General features: G+C 38.1%; 1 protein-coding gene across 4 annotated transcripts in view; it reads left to right on the top strand.

The window, feature by feature from the left end:
- Positions 1-17,620, top strand: part of PXDNL (peroxidasin like) — a 419,548-nt gene that overhangs the window by 156,220 nt on the left and 245,708 nt on the right. For all 4 annotated transcript variants that reach the window (XM_060610502.3, XM_060610501.3, XM_060610500.3 and 1 more), the window contains exon 2: positions 1,611-1,682. In XM_060610502.3, coding sequence (XP_060466485.3) covers positions 1,611-1,682 — 72 coding nt within the window. The remainder of the gene's footprint in view (positions 1-1,610; positions 1,683-17,620) is intronic.

Here is a 17,620-nt window from a genome sequence, read left to right as displayed (position 1 = left end):
GTTCATGGGATGGAGCCCCGCCTCGGATTTCTCTCCCCATCTCTCTCTGCCCCTACCCAACTCATCCTCTCTCTTTCTCTTTCTTTCAAAATAAATAAACTTAAAAAAAATTGTACATATTCTTCCAACGTCAACTCAAGAGAAACATAAAATGATAGGATTTAAGAGGTAATTTTATAAAGATTTTTATATCAAGTATTCTAAAATAGAACTACTTTTTATGGTGGTGAAGAATTTTATTTTGAGAAATTAATTGAGGTGAAGTAGATTCTTTCTTTCTTTCTTTCTTTCTTTCTTTCTTTCTTTCTTTCTTCCTTCCTTTCTTCCTTTCTGATTGTTTGTTTTCCTGACACACTAATACTCTGTAAAAGCTTTCGGCTATGATTTCCCTTGGGTCTCACACTTCCAAACAAATTATTTCATCTTTCTACTGTGCCCTCTACATGAGTGATATAAACCGGCTCAAATAAACTTAACCAAATGATAGCTTCTTGCCTAGATACCAAAAAAATAAGGAGGCAACTTTGGTCTCAGGAATAGCTGGATGCATAGCTTTGTTTTCTTCTCCCACATTTTGGCCTGATTTGTCTCTGGCCAGTCTGGGTGCTAATAGCCCTAGGTGCTCCTTGTTCATAATCTCCGATCCCAAAGAGCACAACTGTCTTTTCTTTAGCACCGGGCGACACTCCTGAATGCCCCCAACTTGCTTTATTCTGAGTCCTCTGCTTCCCACAGGAGAAACGGTGTCCGAGGAGATGGTGATTTCAGTTGGCTGGCCTTAAACACCCTCCTAAAGGGCACCTGGCTGACGACTGCCCCCAAAATCACAGGGAGTAGGTCTAGGCAGACCAGTACCTTAAGTTGGCTTCCTGTGCATAGCATTTTGTTTGTTGCTCTGTCAGACCACCAATACTTCAGATACTAAGTAATGTAATTATCGGGTTGTCATCCTCGGCCCATCTGTGCCTGCTCGGTAGCCGGAACCAGGTAGGAACCACGTATTTTGTGTCCTTGTTACTTAACACAGTATGCGACACGTACTTGGCACTCAGTAATTTACATGCTGCATAAAGCGATATATTAACTGATGAAAGAGAATGTTGGTTGTCTCTCTTAAACTAATTGTTTTGTTGACTTGGTTTAATACTTCCGTAGAAGGCTGTCGTACTCCTGGACTATGAAGAAAAGTTAACTGTTTCATAACTTTGCCTAAACCCGCGTAATGGTGTTACGTTGAGTTGATAAGTGACATCTGATCTGTCGATGTTTTCCAAAGTACTTATGCTCAATTGCCATGTTGCCATGTACAGAATTTGTTTTGGTGTCATAGGAATATGACCTAAAGGAAATGCGGTAACTGCCTTCAACACTGGGAAGAGCCCTGTAACTGGCTGCACCTTTGGACTAGCATACACACTGATATGCATAAGTCGCCAGAAACAACAGACTTCCCTACTGATCAGTGCCTAATGTACCTAATTCTGCCTTAGGTTTGGTCTTTTAGTGCCGTGGTTGGTTATAAAGAGAGAATTCATTTTCAAGCTTCTGGAAATAATAACACCACTGGAATGTGCATATTATAATCTTTTTCCTCCTTTTTATGTTCCCAGAGACTTGCGGTTTAACAGAATACGAGAAATTCCTGGGAGTGTCTTCAAGAAACTTAAGAATTTGAACACTCTGTGAGTACTTATCGCTTATCTGTGAGGCTTGTAAAATTACAAGCTAGTTGGATTGCAATTTGCCATGAAAAGTCATTTTGAGAGTAAAGAACAGAATGGATGGGAATTAAGTTTCGCTAGCACTCTTATAATCAGAGATTCTCTGCTTCTTTCCACTGCTTGTGTTTTTGTTACCTTCTGAATCTGGGAGATATTCCTACTCATCTAATTGTCCTTTGTATTCTGTTTGTTTAGAAAAGCTTCATGGACAAAGAAACTGAGAGAAAGAGTAGTTAAACAATTTGTCTGTGGGTCCCCTATCCAAAGCAATAGACATGGAATTAAAATTCATGACCTCGTGACTCCAAAGTTCTGGCTTTCACCAACATGCCACTGGATCATCTCCTTGTTTGTAATACTCTGAATATTTTTAAAATCATGTATTTAGGGGCACCTGGGTGGCTCAGTCAGTCAAGCATCCAACTTCGGCTCAGGTCATGATCTCAAGGTTCGTGAGCTCAAGCCCCACGTTGGACTCTGTGCTTATAGCTCAGAGCCTGGAGCCTGCTTCAGATTCTGTCTGTCTGTCTGTCTCTCTCTCTCTCTCTCTGACCCTTTCTCACTTGTGCTCTCTCTCTCAAAAATAAATAAACATTAAAAAAAAAAAACAGGACCAGGCCTGGGTCTGGTCTCTCTTCTATGCTTAAAAAAGATATATATATATATATATATATATATATATATATACACACACACACATACATACATATATATGTATAATATATATATATAATACATGTATGTATATATACATATATACGTATATATAATATGTATATATTATACATATTATATGTATATATATATAATATGTATATACATATATAATATATATGTATATGTATATATACGTATATGTATATATTTATATATAGTATATATATTTATATATATATACAAAATAAATATATATATAAAAATCATGTATTTAGAGGAAAAGTTACAACTTTATGGCTAAGCTCTAATAAAATATTCCAATGTGTATTACCCGTATTTTATTCACTCAACAGATATTGATATCTGTGACCAGCTTACCAGTTTGCTGGCTTTTGATCCAGACTAAAATACACAAGACCCTGCTATGGTATAGCAGATGGTCTGACCTTAGGGACTGTTAGTAAAGAAAAAACTATAAAACTATAAAACTATAAAAACTATAAAACTATAAAAACTATAAAAACGTATGTAATAAAAATTGACAACTGCTATAATAGAAGAGAGTAGAATGTTAGGAGAGGTGATGCTGGGGGCTTACATGTACTAACAGTGCTCTATATGTAAAATTTATTTATGCTGCACTTAATCCAGAGGGTGAAATCAGTGGAAGTTAAGACTATTTGTGTCGTTAGAACTACATGGGTATGTTAGTCTTCTTGACATAATATTTTCATAATCAAGTTAACAGTGTTTTCAGCTTGGCTGGATTTATCGCTGTATTACAGCCAAGCTAGTCCTTCTAACTTTAGGGTTGAGATTATGACTTTATACTTGTGCTTTTCCCACCTGGCTTCTTTCCAATTACTGATGCCTGGATACACATACTTTATCACGATAATTCTGGTTGGGGTGATGTAAGAGCATAAGGAAGTAAGGACTACAAGGGTTATTCCTTACTTAACAATAAAGCAGTTGTTCTCAAACCAAAATATGTAAAAAAAGTTTCCTAGAGAGCTTGTGGACATGAAGACTCCCTCTCCCTCAAAGATTCTCATTTAACACTTTTTCAGGAGGGACCCAAAGATTTGCATCTTAACTAGTATCTCCAGGGGGTCTGGCACTTGGGGAGTATCCTCATTGAAGCCTTCCGCCATTATCTACTGAGGTATGGAGGTGATAGAAAAGCAAAGATATTATTAATTTATCAGATTGTTAATGTTACCAAATGTTATGAAACCTCTTCTTTCAATGTAGTTGCCACTTTAAAAGGTTTTTGAGGAGTGTAGCAAAATGATCTCTATCACTGTTGGGCCACATTGTGGAGTTATATAGTACACAATTCTGTAATTATTAATGAACAGTCCACCTCTTCATTTGGTAGAAGCCATACTTATTAATTTGTGTCTAAATATTTTTATTAAAAACAAAACTGGAACAGTGATCACTTGTGGTGTTAATTACATTGAATACTTTGCCTCGTGCACATTAGTTCCATTCCCTGCTGCAGCTGTTATTTCTGTTTTACAGATGAGGACACTGAGGCTTGTAAGTGTGACGTCATTTACCCACATTCATACATCTAGAAAGGGGCAGAGTCAGGATTCACACACGCTTTGATTAACTGCTGGTTAACCAATGGTTTCTTATACATGATCGCTTTCAGGAAGGCTGAAATCACAGATGATGGGTTACTTAAATAGTAAGTTGTGCAAGAGAGAAAGAAGTGAGGTCAGAAATGGGGCACTGAAAGACTCTAGGATTGGAGAGAACTTGTGCTGGGCCAGTGTGATAAAGACCCTATTGCTCAATGAGTTCTGAGGACCCAACAGAGTTAGACTTACACTACAAATATGTTCATGAAAGTGAGGGAAAAGTAAACCTTTTAGCTGGTGTAACTACTGAGTTCCTTGTTGTGTGTGTGTTTTTTTAAGCAACCAAACTACCAAATTTTGTAAGAAAACCTCAATGTTTAAAATATTTCTCAAATAAGATATAATTATGAAGTCTGATTTTATGTTTTATGTAATGTGAAATCTTCACTATGCTTCATTTTATGAGAGCTTTTTACCGTGTTGATGAATCAACAGTCACTATTTCATTTATTTACTTTTATTTAAAAATCTGGTGTAATAATGTCGTTGTTTTTTCCCTCTCAAGACTTTGAAGGATTGATGTTTAATGGTTTGCCAAGGGTTTTACTCTGTAAGTAGCCATAACTTTCGTTAAGATATTTGATTTGGTTTTTTTTTTAATTTTTTTTAATGTTTATTTATTTTTGAGACAGAGAGAGACAGAGCATGAACAGGGGAGGGTCTGAGAGAGAGGGAGACACAGAATCTGAAACAGGCTCCAGGCTCCGAGCTGTCAGCACAGAGCCCGATGCGGGGCTTGAACCCACGAACCGCGAGATCATGACCTGGGCTGAAGTCGGACACTCAACCGACTGAGCCACCCAGGTGCCCCTTGTTTTTATGGCTATTCTGTGATGTAGCAAGGGAACAAAATTTCCTGCAGTAAGTATCAGCATAGTTTTCTAGTTGGAGGTATGCAGGAGAATTTAAAACAAGGCATTCATTTCTGGGATAATAGAAACCTGTGGACAAGATTTGGCTTTCCATCAATTATTACTAATAAGACTTTGGTTGGATCTCTCCGTAGCTTGTTTACATTGTAACTTGCTTTTTTTATGGTGAAAAAATAACAACATATGGCTTTATGCCAGTCTAGCTAGTATCGTATGAATGATCCAGATTAAAAAAAAAATCTCAAAGATACGAATAAAACGCAAAAAGGAACTCTTTGAAAGTCTGAGAGACAACCAAGGCAGCCAGGACTCGAGAAGCTAACATCTGGGAAAGATAGGAGGCTGGCTGAGCTGACTCAAACCTTCAGTGCGACTTTTCCTTGTCTGGTCATTTGCCAATTCAAGATGCAGGGCCTGGGGATGAGGAGGAGACAGGCAGTAGCCTAGATTTCATGGGGGTCTCACCGGATTGGGAAGAGAAAGGCTGCAATTGAAGACCACTGTGACAACCAGCACTAGAGGGCCGGGACACCTGAGAGAAGGCAGCTGCCCAGTAGTGAGGTGAACATTTTGCCAGCCATTTCAATGGAGGCACTTGCTGACTTAGAAGTCAAACGTATAGGGGAGAGGTTACCAAGAGGCCAAGGAGAAAGCAACTCCTGAGACTAATCAAAGCTGATCAGAGATTTTGGCCATTTCAAGATACCCGAGAAATAAAAGTAAGACTTTAGGGCCCATCACAGAAAAAAGCACCTGATAAATACCCCTGGTTTTAATTTTGTGCCCCTGAAGAGCTATGCCCTAGAAGCACTGGACCATCCTAGACTTGGTGAAGGTCATCTGTATTCTGCTGCCTCCTAAAAACAAATTGCTCCTTCTCTGGAAAAGTATAAAATGATCCAAACCCTCTACCATTTTTCACACATCATGTCTGGCAGTCAGTGAAAGGTGTCCAGGCAAGCCAGGAAAACCAAAAGAAAAAGCAGATAGCTAAAAATGCTACGTTTGTTTAAGATTTTGAAGTTGTAAAACACAGAGCTTAAAATAACTAGGATTGACATATTTAAAGGAGTATATTAAATGAAAGAAATTTTCACCCAAAGGAGGAAATTATTCTGTTTTCTTAGAACTAAACAGATCATTGCATTTGGGGGTTGAGTAGCTTGCTTTAGTCATAGATGAGAATATGGCAGAAGGCAGAATCAGCGTCCTGAAAGACAGGCCATTAAAAATTACCCAGATAGAAGCACCTTGGGGGAAAAAAAAGATGGAAAACACAAGAAAGAGAGTAAAAGACCGGGACATGACAAAAATATCTACATGTAATTGGAGTCACAGACAGAGATGATAAAGAAAATAGGACAGAGGCAGTATTTGAAGAGATTTGAAACACCAGTGTTCCCCCAGAACAAAAGACACCAAGTCACAGATTCAAGAAGCCTTATGACACATGTAGGCTAAATACACAGAGAACTACACTCAGTCACATGGTAGTATATGCTGAAAACCAAAAACAAAGGGGTCATTTAAAAAATATTTCTAGGGGCGCCTGGGTGGCTCAGTCGGTTAAGCGTCCGACTTCAGCTCAGGTCACGATCTCGCGGTCCGTGAGTTCGAGCCCCGCGTCGGGCTCTGTGCTGACGGCTCAGAGCCTGGAGCCTGTTTCAGATTCTGTGTCTCCCTCTCTCTCTGCCCCTCCCGTTCATGCTCTGTCTCTCTCTGTCTCAAAAATAAATAAAACGTTAAAAAAAAAATAAAAAATAAATAAAAAATATTTCTAGGTAAATGTATATTATATTTCAAGAAATAACCATGAAAATGGTGAAAGTTAAAAACAATGGAAAGGCATTTTGCTGAAAAAAAAAAAATGGAAAGACTTGAATTCTATTCACAGGGAAATTGGCCTTTAACAATGAAGGTAAAAAAAAAAAAAAAGACATTTGCAGACACATAAAAGCTGAGATAATTTGCAGTCAGTAGGCCTGCAAATTGTTTTTCCCCTCAGGCAAAAAGAGAAGGATCCAAAGTGGAAATGCAAGTGTAGGAAGCAATAAAGAGCACATAAAGGGTAAAACTTTGACTAACTTTAAATTATTGTTTATTTCTCATAGTAATGTGCATTTAACATATGTAGAATTAAAAGGCATCATGACAATAGCACAAGTTGTAGGAGGAGGTTAAGTGCAATTAAGGTGCTTTCAGATGTTTTCTTTGTTAAGAAAGTGCTGAAATTATCAATTAAAGGTAGGCTTTAATTAGGTCAGTATAGGGGCGCCTGGGTGGCTCGGTCGGTGAAGCCTCTGACTTCGGCTCAGGTCATGATCTTACTGTTTGTGAGTTCGAGCCCCGCGTCGGGCTCTGGGCTGACTGCTCAGAGCCTGGAGCCTGCTTCAGATTCTGTGTCTCCCTCTCTCTCTGCCCCTCCCCTGTTCATGCTCTGTCTCTCTCTGTCTCAAAAATAAATAAAAACGTAAAAAAAAAAAAATTAAAAAAAAATTAGGTCAGTATATCTGTTGTAATTTCTGGGGCAACCACTATAAGAATAATAAGGAATGTATACTTAAGTTAATGAGAGACAATTCAAATAATAAAAAATATTTGATTAAGCCAAAGAAGGCAAGAAAGGCAAAAGGAACAAAGAGCAGACATGAGAAAGAGAGAAATGGGGCACCTGGGTGGCTCAGTCAGTTAAGCATCTGGCTCTTGCCTTTTGGCTTAGGTCATGATATCATGGTTCATGATATCGAGCCCTGCATTGGGCTCTGTGCTGATAGCATGGAGCCTGCTTGGGATTCTGTCTCTTTCTCTCTCTTTCTGCCCTTCTTCTTCTCACACTCTCGCTGACTCTCAAAATAAATAAACAAACTTAAAAGAAATTGTAAGATGGTGTATTTAAACACAAATACATCAGTGATTGCATATAACATAAATGGATTAAATTTTTTAATTAAATTTTTGACTAAATTTTTTGTCAGACTGGATTAAAAAAGGAAGTAAACTCGACTATATTTTGTTCCAAAGAAACAAATATGAGGGCACATAAAGGTCAGAAGTTGAAGCCTACCAAAGAAAGCAGTTTTTATTATACTAATATCTAACAGAGTAGATTTCATCCTGGATAAAAGGCCAATTCAACAGGAAAATATAATACAAAAACTGTGTGTACCTATAAAATTTATAAAGCTAAAATTAACAGATATAAAAGGAAAAATAGAAATAGCCATGTGTATGTAGGATTTTTTAAAAACTTCACTAAAAGACAAAAATGAATAAGTATATAAAAGCTGTTAACAGATAACTAACCAAATTTACCTAACATATATGAGACACTGTACACAACTGTAAAATAAATATTCTTTTCAGGTGCACATGAAACATTTATAAAAATGACCATATTCTGTGTCGTAAAGCAAGTTTCAACATATTTGAAAGCATTACAATCATATAAAATATGTGCCTTGATTATAGTGAATTTAAGCAAAATTCAACTAAAAATCCAGTTCATCTAGAAAATACCAACAGTTTGGAGATTAAGCAATAAATACTCTTCTAAATAACTCTTGGTTAAAATAAAAGTAAAAAAAAAAAAAGAAAATATATTTTGAACTCAGTAAAAATGAAAATAGGAGACATGAAAACCTGAAATATACAGCTATAGGAAAGCTTAGAGGGGAATTCATAGACTTAAATGCATGTTTTAGAAAAGCAAAAAAATAAAAATAAATTGTTAAACATCCATCTCAAGAAGCTAGAAAAAGAACAGAAAACAAACCAAAGATAGAAAAAAATAAATTAAACAAGAAACCCAGAGATCAATGAAACATTATATAAATGATAATTTTCACAAGCCAAAACTTGCTCTTTAGAAATGCCCAAAGTCTTTTTGTCTTTTAAATCAATTATATGAGAGCTGGTAGTTAGAGTAAACAACTAAAGAGAGAAGAGGCACAACTTAACAATATCAGGAATGGAAAAGAGGTCATCATTCACATCCTATAGTCATTTAGACAGACAAGGAGAGATTATTATGAACAACTTTATGCCACTATATTTGAAATGTTAGATTTAATGGGATAAATTGGTCCTAAAATACTTAAACTGATACAGAGGAGAATCCTATTAAAAGTGTTAAATTTCACACGAAGAGACAAAACCATTAAAATCCTTTCCCAGGGGCACGTAGGTGGCTTACTTGGTTAAGATTCCAACTCTTAATTTTGGCTCAGGTCATAATCTCATGGTTCATGAGTCTAGACCCCTGTTGGGCTTTGTGCTGATAGTGCAGAGCCTGCTTTGGATTCTCTCTCGGCTCTCTCTGCCCCTCCCCCACTCATGCTCTCTATCAGTCAATCAATCAATCAATCAACATTTTTTAAAAAAGAATCCTTTCTCAAAAGAAAACCCCAGGCTCAGATAGCTTCAGCAAAGAATTACTTAAATATTTTTTTTAATTAAACTAATTGTGACACAAACCTTGCCAGAGAATAGAGACAGAAAGTACTTTTCAACTTATTTTATAAAGCCAGCATAATCTTCACAGCAAAATGCAGAAACATTTTTAGTCAATTTCCCTCAAGAATATAAACATGAAGATATTAAATACAATGTTAGCAAATGATTCTACCAATGCATGAAAAAGATCATGACCAGGTTAGGCCTATTCCAGGAATTCAAGTTTGGTTTAACACACAAAAATCAACATTATTATAATACAGGTAGAAAAGTCATATCATTTCAGTAAAAGCAGAAAACGTCTCATAAAACTTAACTTACTGATTTAAAAAAAATCTCATAGCAAGTTATGAATGGAAGGGAACTTCCTTAATTTGGTAGAGTATATCCACTAAAAATCAGTAATAAACATTCTACTTAACAAATAGTAAACACTTTCCTCCAAAAATGTGGAATGAGACATGAATACTCATTTGTAAAATTGACATTCAACATTATTTTGGAGGCAGTATTTTTTACCGTAAGGCAAGTTAAGAATAAAAAGTGATGAGGATTAGAAAAAATAATTAAAATGGTAATATTTACCTGTGTCATTTTTGTGTACACATGAAATACAAAATATTCAGATGGGCTACTAAAATTAATAACTCATTTTGGTGATGTAAAGAATAAAGTGTATTTCTATATTCTAGCAACAACCATCTCAAAAATGAAAATTTTTAACGGATACATTTTGCAATAACATTAAACATTTTGATAAGTAGAAATAAATGTAACAAAGGCCATAACTCTCTGAGAAAACAACTGATTACTGGGAGAAATGAAAGAAATCTGAAATAAATGACCACAGTATCATGATTATGAATTCAAAGACTTGATATTGGTATGATATCATTTCTTTTCAACCTGATTTATAGGTTCAATGCCACCCCGGTCAAGTATCAGCAGGCTCTTTTGTGGAAGTTTATAAGCTGATTCGACACGAATAGTTCATCAAGTATTAAAGAAAGATATTGTAGAAAGATTTAAACTAGATGTCAAGCTTTATTGTAAATAAGAGAAATAAAAGTGTGGGATTGTTTCAATGGCAAAGAAACAAATGAAACAGAGTGAGGAGTCCAGAAACAGACCCACATGTAAATGGTCACCTGAGCTGTCACAAATACGTACTGCACTGAAGTGTGAAAATGAAAATTTTCTAGTAAATAGTGCAGTTATTTGGATAACCACGATGAAAAATATTTTAACCCCATTTCACTACTTTGCCATGTGTACAATAATGAATTCCAGATGGATCATAGATCATATAAAAGGTAAAAGTAACAAGGGTTCTAGGAGATAGCATAGAAAAGAATCTTTATACCCTTTGGACAAAGATTTTCAGAGTATACAAAAGGAAAACAGTGAAGAAAATGACTGATAAATTCGATTTCATTAAAATTAAGAACTTCAGCTTACTAAAGACACTTTTATGAGTAAAAAGAGAAGCGACAGGCTGGATATTTACAATTATGTATATACCATAAAGGATTTGCATCAAGAACTCTTACATATCAATAAATAAAAGGCAAAATCCCTAACTAAAAATATATATAACATGTTTGAACAGGCATTTGACAAATTATAATTTCCAAATGGTCAATAAACTCATGAAAATGTATATTCAGCATTCTTTGCTGTCACAGAAATGCAACATAAGATCACAATGGGGTTCCTCACACCTCCATTACAACAAAAAACACTCAAAATAGTCAACTATAATGGAGCCAATAGACCTCTTATAAATTGCCAGGGTGAAAATTGGCTCAGTTATTTTAGAACACTATTTAGCAGTATCCACTAAAACTAAATACCCGTAGATCTGATGACTGAGAAATCGCACATCTAAGCATATAATCCACAGAAAGGAATATATATACATTTCAAAAGTTATGTATAAGAACTTGGTTGAGGGGCACCTGGGTGGCTCAGTTGGCTAAGTGTTCAACTTTTGATTTCAGCTCAGGTCATGATCTCACGATTCCGGAGATCAAGGCCTCCATTGGGCTTTGGGCTGACAGCACAGAGCCTGCTTGGGATTCTCTCTCTCTGCCCCTCCACTGCTCATTCACTCTCTTTCTCCTAAAATAAATAAACTTAAAAAAAGAGAACTTGGTAGAAACATTATTTGTAATACTGAAAACTGGAGAAAAGCCAAATTATCTATAAGTAAATTGCAGTAAATTCACACGATGGAATACTATAGAGCAAATAAAAAGAATGCATTACAACCACCTGCAACAACACAGATAAATCTTGTAAATGAAATGTTTGGAGCAGGATGCCAGACACAAAAGAGGGAATACACATGTTATGATTCCATTTATAAAAAGTTCAAAACCAGGTCAAACGAAATGCACACTTTCCATCTTGCTAGAAGCTGAGGTTTATTGACAAGCAAGGCATGAGGGAGGTTTCTGTGATGTTGGAGATGTTCAGTTTCTTGATTTGTGTGGTGTGTATATGAGTATTTTCATTTTTATATACAAAAATATCAAGTATACTTAATAGGTCATTAAAATATTCACCATAAATTGATAGCCATAAGTAAACTATTTTGATGGGGAGATTGTACACAGTGTCTTATCTTCTTTTTACTTTTCTGTATTTTCAAAATTGTGTATAATGAGAGTCTAGTATTAAGAAGAGGCAGAAATAGTGTTAAGAAGAGTGTTAAGAAGAGGCAGAAACTATTGGGAAAAAAAATGATGGACAGATTAAATGTACTAACCTATCAAGTCCTAGTAAACTTAAAGTTATGCATAATTAAATATAGAACAAACTACATTCCTGTAAGCTAGCACAGTTAGAATTCTATAGCTAGATGTGGTTGTAAAGAAGGAAGAGAAAGAGAGAAGCACCTAGGGGAATGCACAAAGAAAACGTTGCCCCAACGCCATTGGTTTGGAATATGAGAGGGGCTGAATTTTGTGAGTTCTTGCAACCAGTAGGTCTTAAAGCCTGGCGTTTTAAAGGACAGCAGGCTTGGCTGGGATAGAGCCCAGAGCACGCTGCCCTGTTCCGGGAGAGAATGCAGGCAAACATCCTAGAAACAGAGAGCATTGAAACAGCAATCTGAAGAATGCCTGGAGCACACAGTGGGGGAGATTATTTGCTCATCTTGTGAGTGTCCCTGGGAGGAAGCATTCATGGAGATATACCTCTCTGGGACCAGGGGAGCTGGCCAGCACCAGCTCCCTCCCCTGCACACCAGCATAAACACAGAGCCACTGCACCACAGAGGCATTGCTGAGCCATCCTGGCTGCTTGCCTTCCTTACACTAAGCGCCACTCCCTACCTGCCCTGAAAGGACTGCCCTTCTCCATCAAGCTTGCCGCAGTCCCAGGGCAGTAGGCTCCCTCCCCCCAGAAGACCAGCACAAACCCCTGTTCCCACCACGTCTCCGGATCAGAGAGTTCTGCAGGGCCTCAGCTCTGGTGGAGCTGCTGTCAGGTCTCATTTCACAAGCAGACTAGAGCACACCTAGTTAAAGCTTGCCACATTCAGGCCATGGACCAAATGCTGCCACAGCAGGCAAGGAGACTGCAGACGACTGGCCTGAAGGATAGAACAGCCGCAACACAACACAGAGCACACACAACCCACACGAGGGACCTTTGCTGAAGCATCAGGCCCTGGGCACTATATGCCCTCTTCTTCATAAGGGTACTACTTTCAGGAGCATGAGACATAACTGGCTTTTCTGACACACAGAAGAATGCAGAGACTTAGACAAAATGCCAAGACGGAGGAATTTATCCCAAATTAAAGAACAGAAAAGTCCAAGGCCAGAGGTCTAAGTGAAACAAATATAAGTCACATGCCTGGTAGAGAATTTAAAGCAACAATCATAAGGATACTCACTGGGCTTGAGAAAAGAATAGAAGACATCGGGGAGACCCTTACCACAGAGATAAAATATAAAATAATTAAAAAAGAATCATTCAAAGACGAAGAATGCAATAAATGAGATTTGGAACATGAAGATGTTCATTTGGAATAATGAAGACGCAATAAATAGCAGGGTGGAAAAAGCAGAGGAACAAATTAGTGACCTTTGTGGTTCCATTCAAATTTTAGGATTATTTGTTCTAGCTCTTTTAAAAATGCTGGTGGTATTTTGATAGGAATTGCATTAAATGTACAGACTGCTTTGGGTAGCATACACATTTTAACAATATTTGTTCTTCCAGTGCATGAGTTTGGATTGTTTTTCCATTTCTTTGTGTCTTCTTCAGTTTTTCACCAGTGACTTATAGTTTTCAGAGTACAGATCTTTTGCCTCTTTGGTTAGGTTTGTTCCCAATTATCTTATTGTTTTGGTGCAGTTGTAAGTGGGGTTGATTCCTTGATTTCTTTTTGTGCGGTTTCATTATTGGTGTATAAAGATGCAACAGATTTCTGTACATTGATTTTAAATCCTGTGACTTTGCTGGATTCATGTATTAGTTCTAGCAATTTTTTTTTGGTGGAGTTTTTCATGCTTTCTACATAGAGTATCATGTTATCTGCAAATAATGCAAGTTTGACTTCTTCCTTGCTGATTTGGATGCCTTTTATTTTTGTTGATGTTGTTGTTGTCTGCTTGCTGAGGACAAGACTTCCAGTACTATGTTAAATAACAATGGTGAGAGTGGCCATCCCTGTCTTGTTCTTGACCATAGAGGAAAAGCTCTCAGTTTTTCCTCATTGAGGGTGATAGTAGCTGCTGTTGAATATATTATGCCATTCCCTTCTGGGCTGCCAACTTTCTGTGGACATATCTGCTGTGAACCTGATTTATCTTCACTTGTAGGTTAAGGACTTTTTTCCCTTGCTGGTTTGAGGATTCTTTCCTTGTCTATGTATTTTGTGAATTTGACTATATTTCTTGGTGTTGGCTAGCTTTTGCTGAGTTTGATGGGAGATCTCTGTGCCTCTTGGATTTCGATATCTGTTCTGTTCCCCAGAGTAAGGAAGTTTTCAGGTATAATATACTAAAATAATCCTTCTGCCTCTCTTTCTCTCTCTTCCTCTTCTCAGACTCCTATGATAAGAAATCTTATCATGTTTTAAGAAGTTGCTGGGTTCCTTAAGTCTAAATTCATGATCCAATACTTTAATTTCCCTTTTCTTTTCAGCCTCATTATTTTCCATAATTTTTGGAAATTTGTCTTTTATATCACTGATTCATTCCTCTACTTTGCGCATCCTTGTTATCATTGCATCCAGTCAGTTTTGCATCTCGGTTATAGCATTTTTTGTTTTGGCTTGACTAGTTTTTAGGTCTTTGATCTCTGCAGTAAGGGATTCTCTAGTGTTTTCTATGCTTTTCTCAAGCCCAGATACTATCCTTATGATTGTTTTAAATTCTAGTTCACATATCTTACTTCTGTCTGTTTTGATTAAATACCTGGCCATGACTTCTTCCTGTTCTTTCTTTTTGAGTGAATTTCTCCATCTTGTCATTTTGTCTAGGTCACTCTGTGTGTGTGTGTGTGTGTGTGTGTGTGTGTGTGTGTGTGTGTTAGGAAAGTCTGTTACATTGCTGTCCTTAGAGTGATGGCTGTATTAAGAAGAGGTTTTATACTATCTTGGACCTGGTGCTTCAGGAAGTCTATGAGAGTGTGCACTCTGCTGTTGTGTTTTGGCTGCTCCTTCCCTCGGGTCAGTCCTCTTCAGGGTTTCCCCTTGCCTGCAGAGGGAAGAATTTAGACCTTTTCCACTGTTTTTCAAGCTTTAAGTAGGTGTGTTTTGGTCTGATTGTTAAAAGAGGCTGGATCCTATTTCCCATAAAGCTGAAGCTCTGCAGCAATCTGTGATCACTAGACTTGGTGCATGAGAGGGGTTTGTGCTGGTCTTCTGGGGGAGGGGCCTGCTGCACTGGTTCTCAGGGGAACTTGTTTAGGAAAGACACATCTACAGGACACAGGGGGGTGGGGTTTGGTGTAAGTGGCTCCATATTCCCCTGGGGGTGCTGTGTTGCTTACCGAAGTTGGTTGGTGCTGGTGGTGCCACCCTGCTCTCTCATCACTGGAGAGGGGAGTGCTCACCCACCACTGTTTAGGAATCCCTTACAGAAGAGCGTGTCCCTGGCTTTTGTTAAATCCCTGCTTTCACCCTGCTTGTGTCCCAGCTATCTGCCTTCCAGGCAGGCACATTGTTGTGTTTCAAAAGTCCAAAGTTTAGGGACCTGGTACGTTGCAGACCTGCACTCATCCTTTGGGGAGGGTCTTGCTCTGCTGTGGCTGGTGCTGGTTTGTCCCGTAGAAGCACTCATGTGACTATTCAGCAGTTTAGAGTTTATGGTAAAGCACAGACAAAGCTGGGACCAAGGTTTGTTGCATGCAGCAGGCGTCTCTGATCCTATGCTACTGAGCTGGGCAGCATGTTGGTGGCCACCGGCTCTTTTGTCCCTGGAGAGGCTATGCCACGTCTCCCCAGTGTACTCCAAGAAGGGGAACTCTTTGTCCCCTTGCGACCCAGGGGATCCTCAGACCATGTTCTTCACTATCAAGCCTCTGCCCTCCTTTCCCACAGGACTGCTGCCAGGCATGACCCTGGAGATGGGGTGGACTTCTAAAACTTTAGACTTTCAGGGGTATCTGGGTGGCTCAGTTGGTTGAGCTTCTGACTTCGGCTCAGGTCATGATCTCCCAGTCTGTGAGTTTGAGCCCCACGTCGGGCTCTGTGCCGACAGCTCGGAGCCTAGAGCCTGCTTTGGATTCTGTGTCTCCCTCTCTCTCTGACCCTCCCCCGTTCATGCTCTGTCTCTCTGTCTCAAAAATAAATAAACATTAAAACTTCAGACTTTCAGCTCTGCTGCTTATAAAAAGTTGTGGTAGTCAGCCCCTCTCTGTTTCCCAGTCAGTGGTTTTGAGGAAGGGTTTTTCTTGTGCTGTCCCCTGCATGCTGCTTTCTCTCTTTCTCACTCTCTTTCTCTCTCACTCCTCTCTTCTTGATAATGGTTCCCTCCCCCAAATCAACTCTCCACACCTTCTGCCTTCCACAGTGTGGCCATTTCTCTCCCTCCCAGTTTGTTCTCTCACTACTCACATTGATTTTTTGCGTGTTCAAAACGATTTGGTATTTATCTGGCTGTTTGAGGGGTGAGGCAAACATAGGGTCCCCCTACTCCTCTGCCATCTTAAGTCCTCCCTCTCTATCTTCTCAAACCATATATTCTGAAATATGCTTCAAGTAAAAAATGTTCTTGTTGGAAAAAAAGTGTTAACTGAGGAACTCATTTAACATAAAGCATGTCAGAGGGGAGGTGGGTGGGGAGATGGGTCAAAATACACGAAATGGATTAAGGTACATGTGTCATGATGAGCACTGAGTAATGATGTATAGAATTGTTGGATTACTCTATTGTACACCTGAAACTAATATAACACTGCATGTTAACTATACTGGACTTAATATTAAAAACTTAATTACAAAAAAGAATTATATGGCTAGAATCACAAGGAGACCACCAGAGTCCAGTAGGAGGCAGTTGAATGGCCTCTTGCAAGAGACAGCTCATTCCTGTCTTCGAGAGGTAATGACAGTAATATGGCCACAATGTTACCAATTTGTTATAAGGACAAAGGAAAATAAGGGGAAAAAAAGCTTTAAAAATAAAGTTTAAATTTTCATGAAAGAGGATTAACAATTTTGACCGTGTGGCTTTTTATACCAATATACAATACAAAGTGAAATCAAGCATCTGGTGATTTTGTTTCCTTGGGTCACCTTTGCGCTAATTGCAATGGGAGATTCTCCGTTTCCTTGATGTTTAAAACAAATTCCAGCCACACTGCTCCTATAATTGTAAAAGAGTTTTCTGGAAAAGAGCTGGCGTTGTTGTTGTTGTTACTAAATACAGAGCTTGGTAATAGGTTATTGAAAAAGGAATCTGGAAACATTATATATTGCTGGGCCCTAAGGGCTAGAGGGTAAGACCAGGAATCTGTTATCCAAAGACCCTGGATTTTACTTTCTGCAGAGCAGTGTGTCAGGACTCTGTGACTCACCGGCCTGTTTGAGCTTTCTAGTTTCCGGATGAAACTGATAAGAATAACACATTTGGGAAGCAGGCCCAAATTAAATTATGGATAACTCAAATGGATTACTCAAGTGGACAACTCAATTATTCTTATAAGAAAGATAATTGAGACCCAGAGGAACAACAGTAATTGATAAACACCATGGACAAACGTTATGCTATACCACGGAGATAAAATAAATGCATGCTATTATTTA

Source organism: Panthera onca, chromosome F2, assembly GCF_046562875.1.
Source record: "Panthera onca isolate mPanOnc1 chromosome F2, mPanOnc1 haplotype 2, whole genome shotgun sequence".
Taxonomy (NCBI): domain Eukaryota; kingdom Metazoa; phylum Chordata; class Mammalia; order Carnivora; family Felidae; genus Panthera; species Panthera onca.
This window is presented reverse-complemented; position numbering and strand designations above follow the sequence as displayed.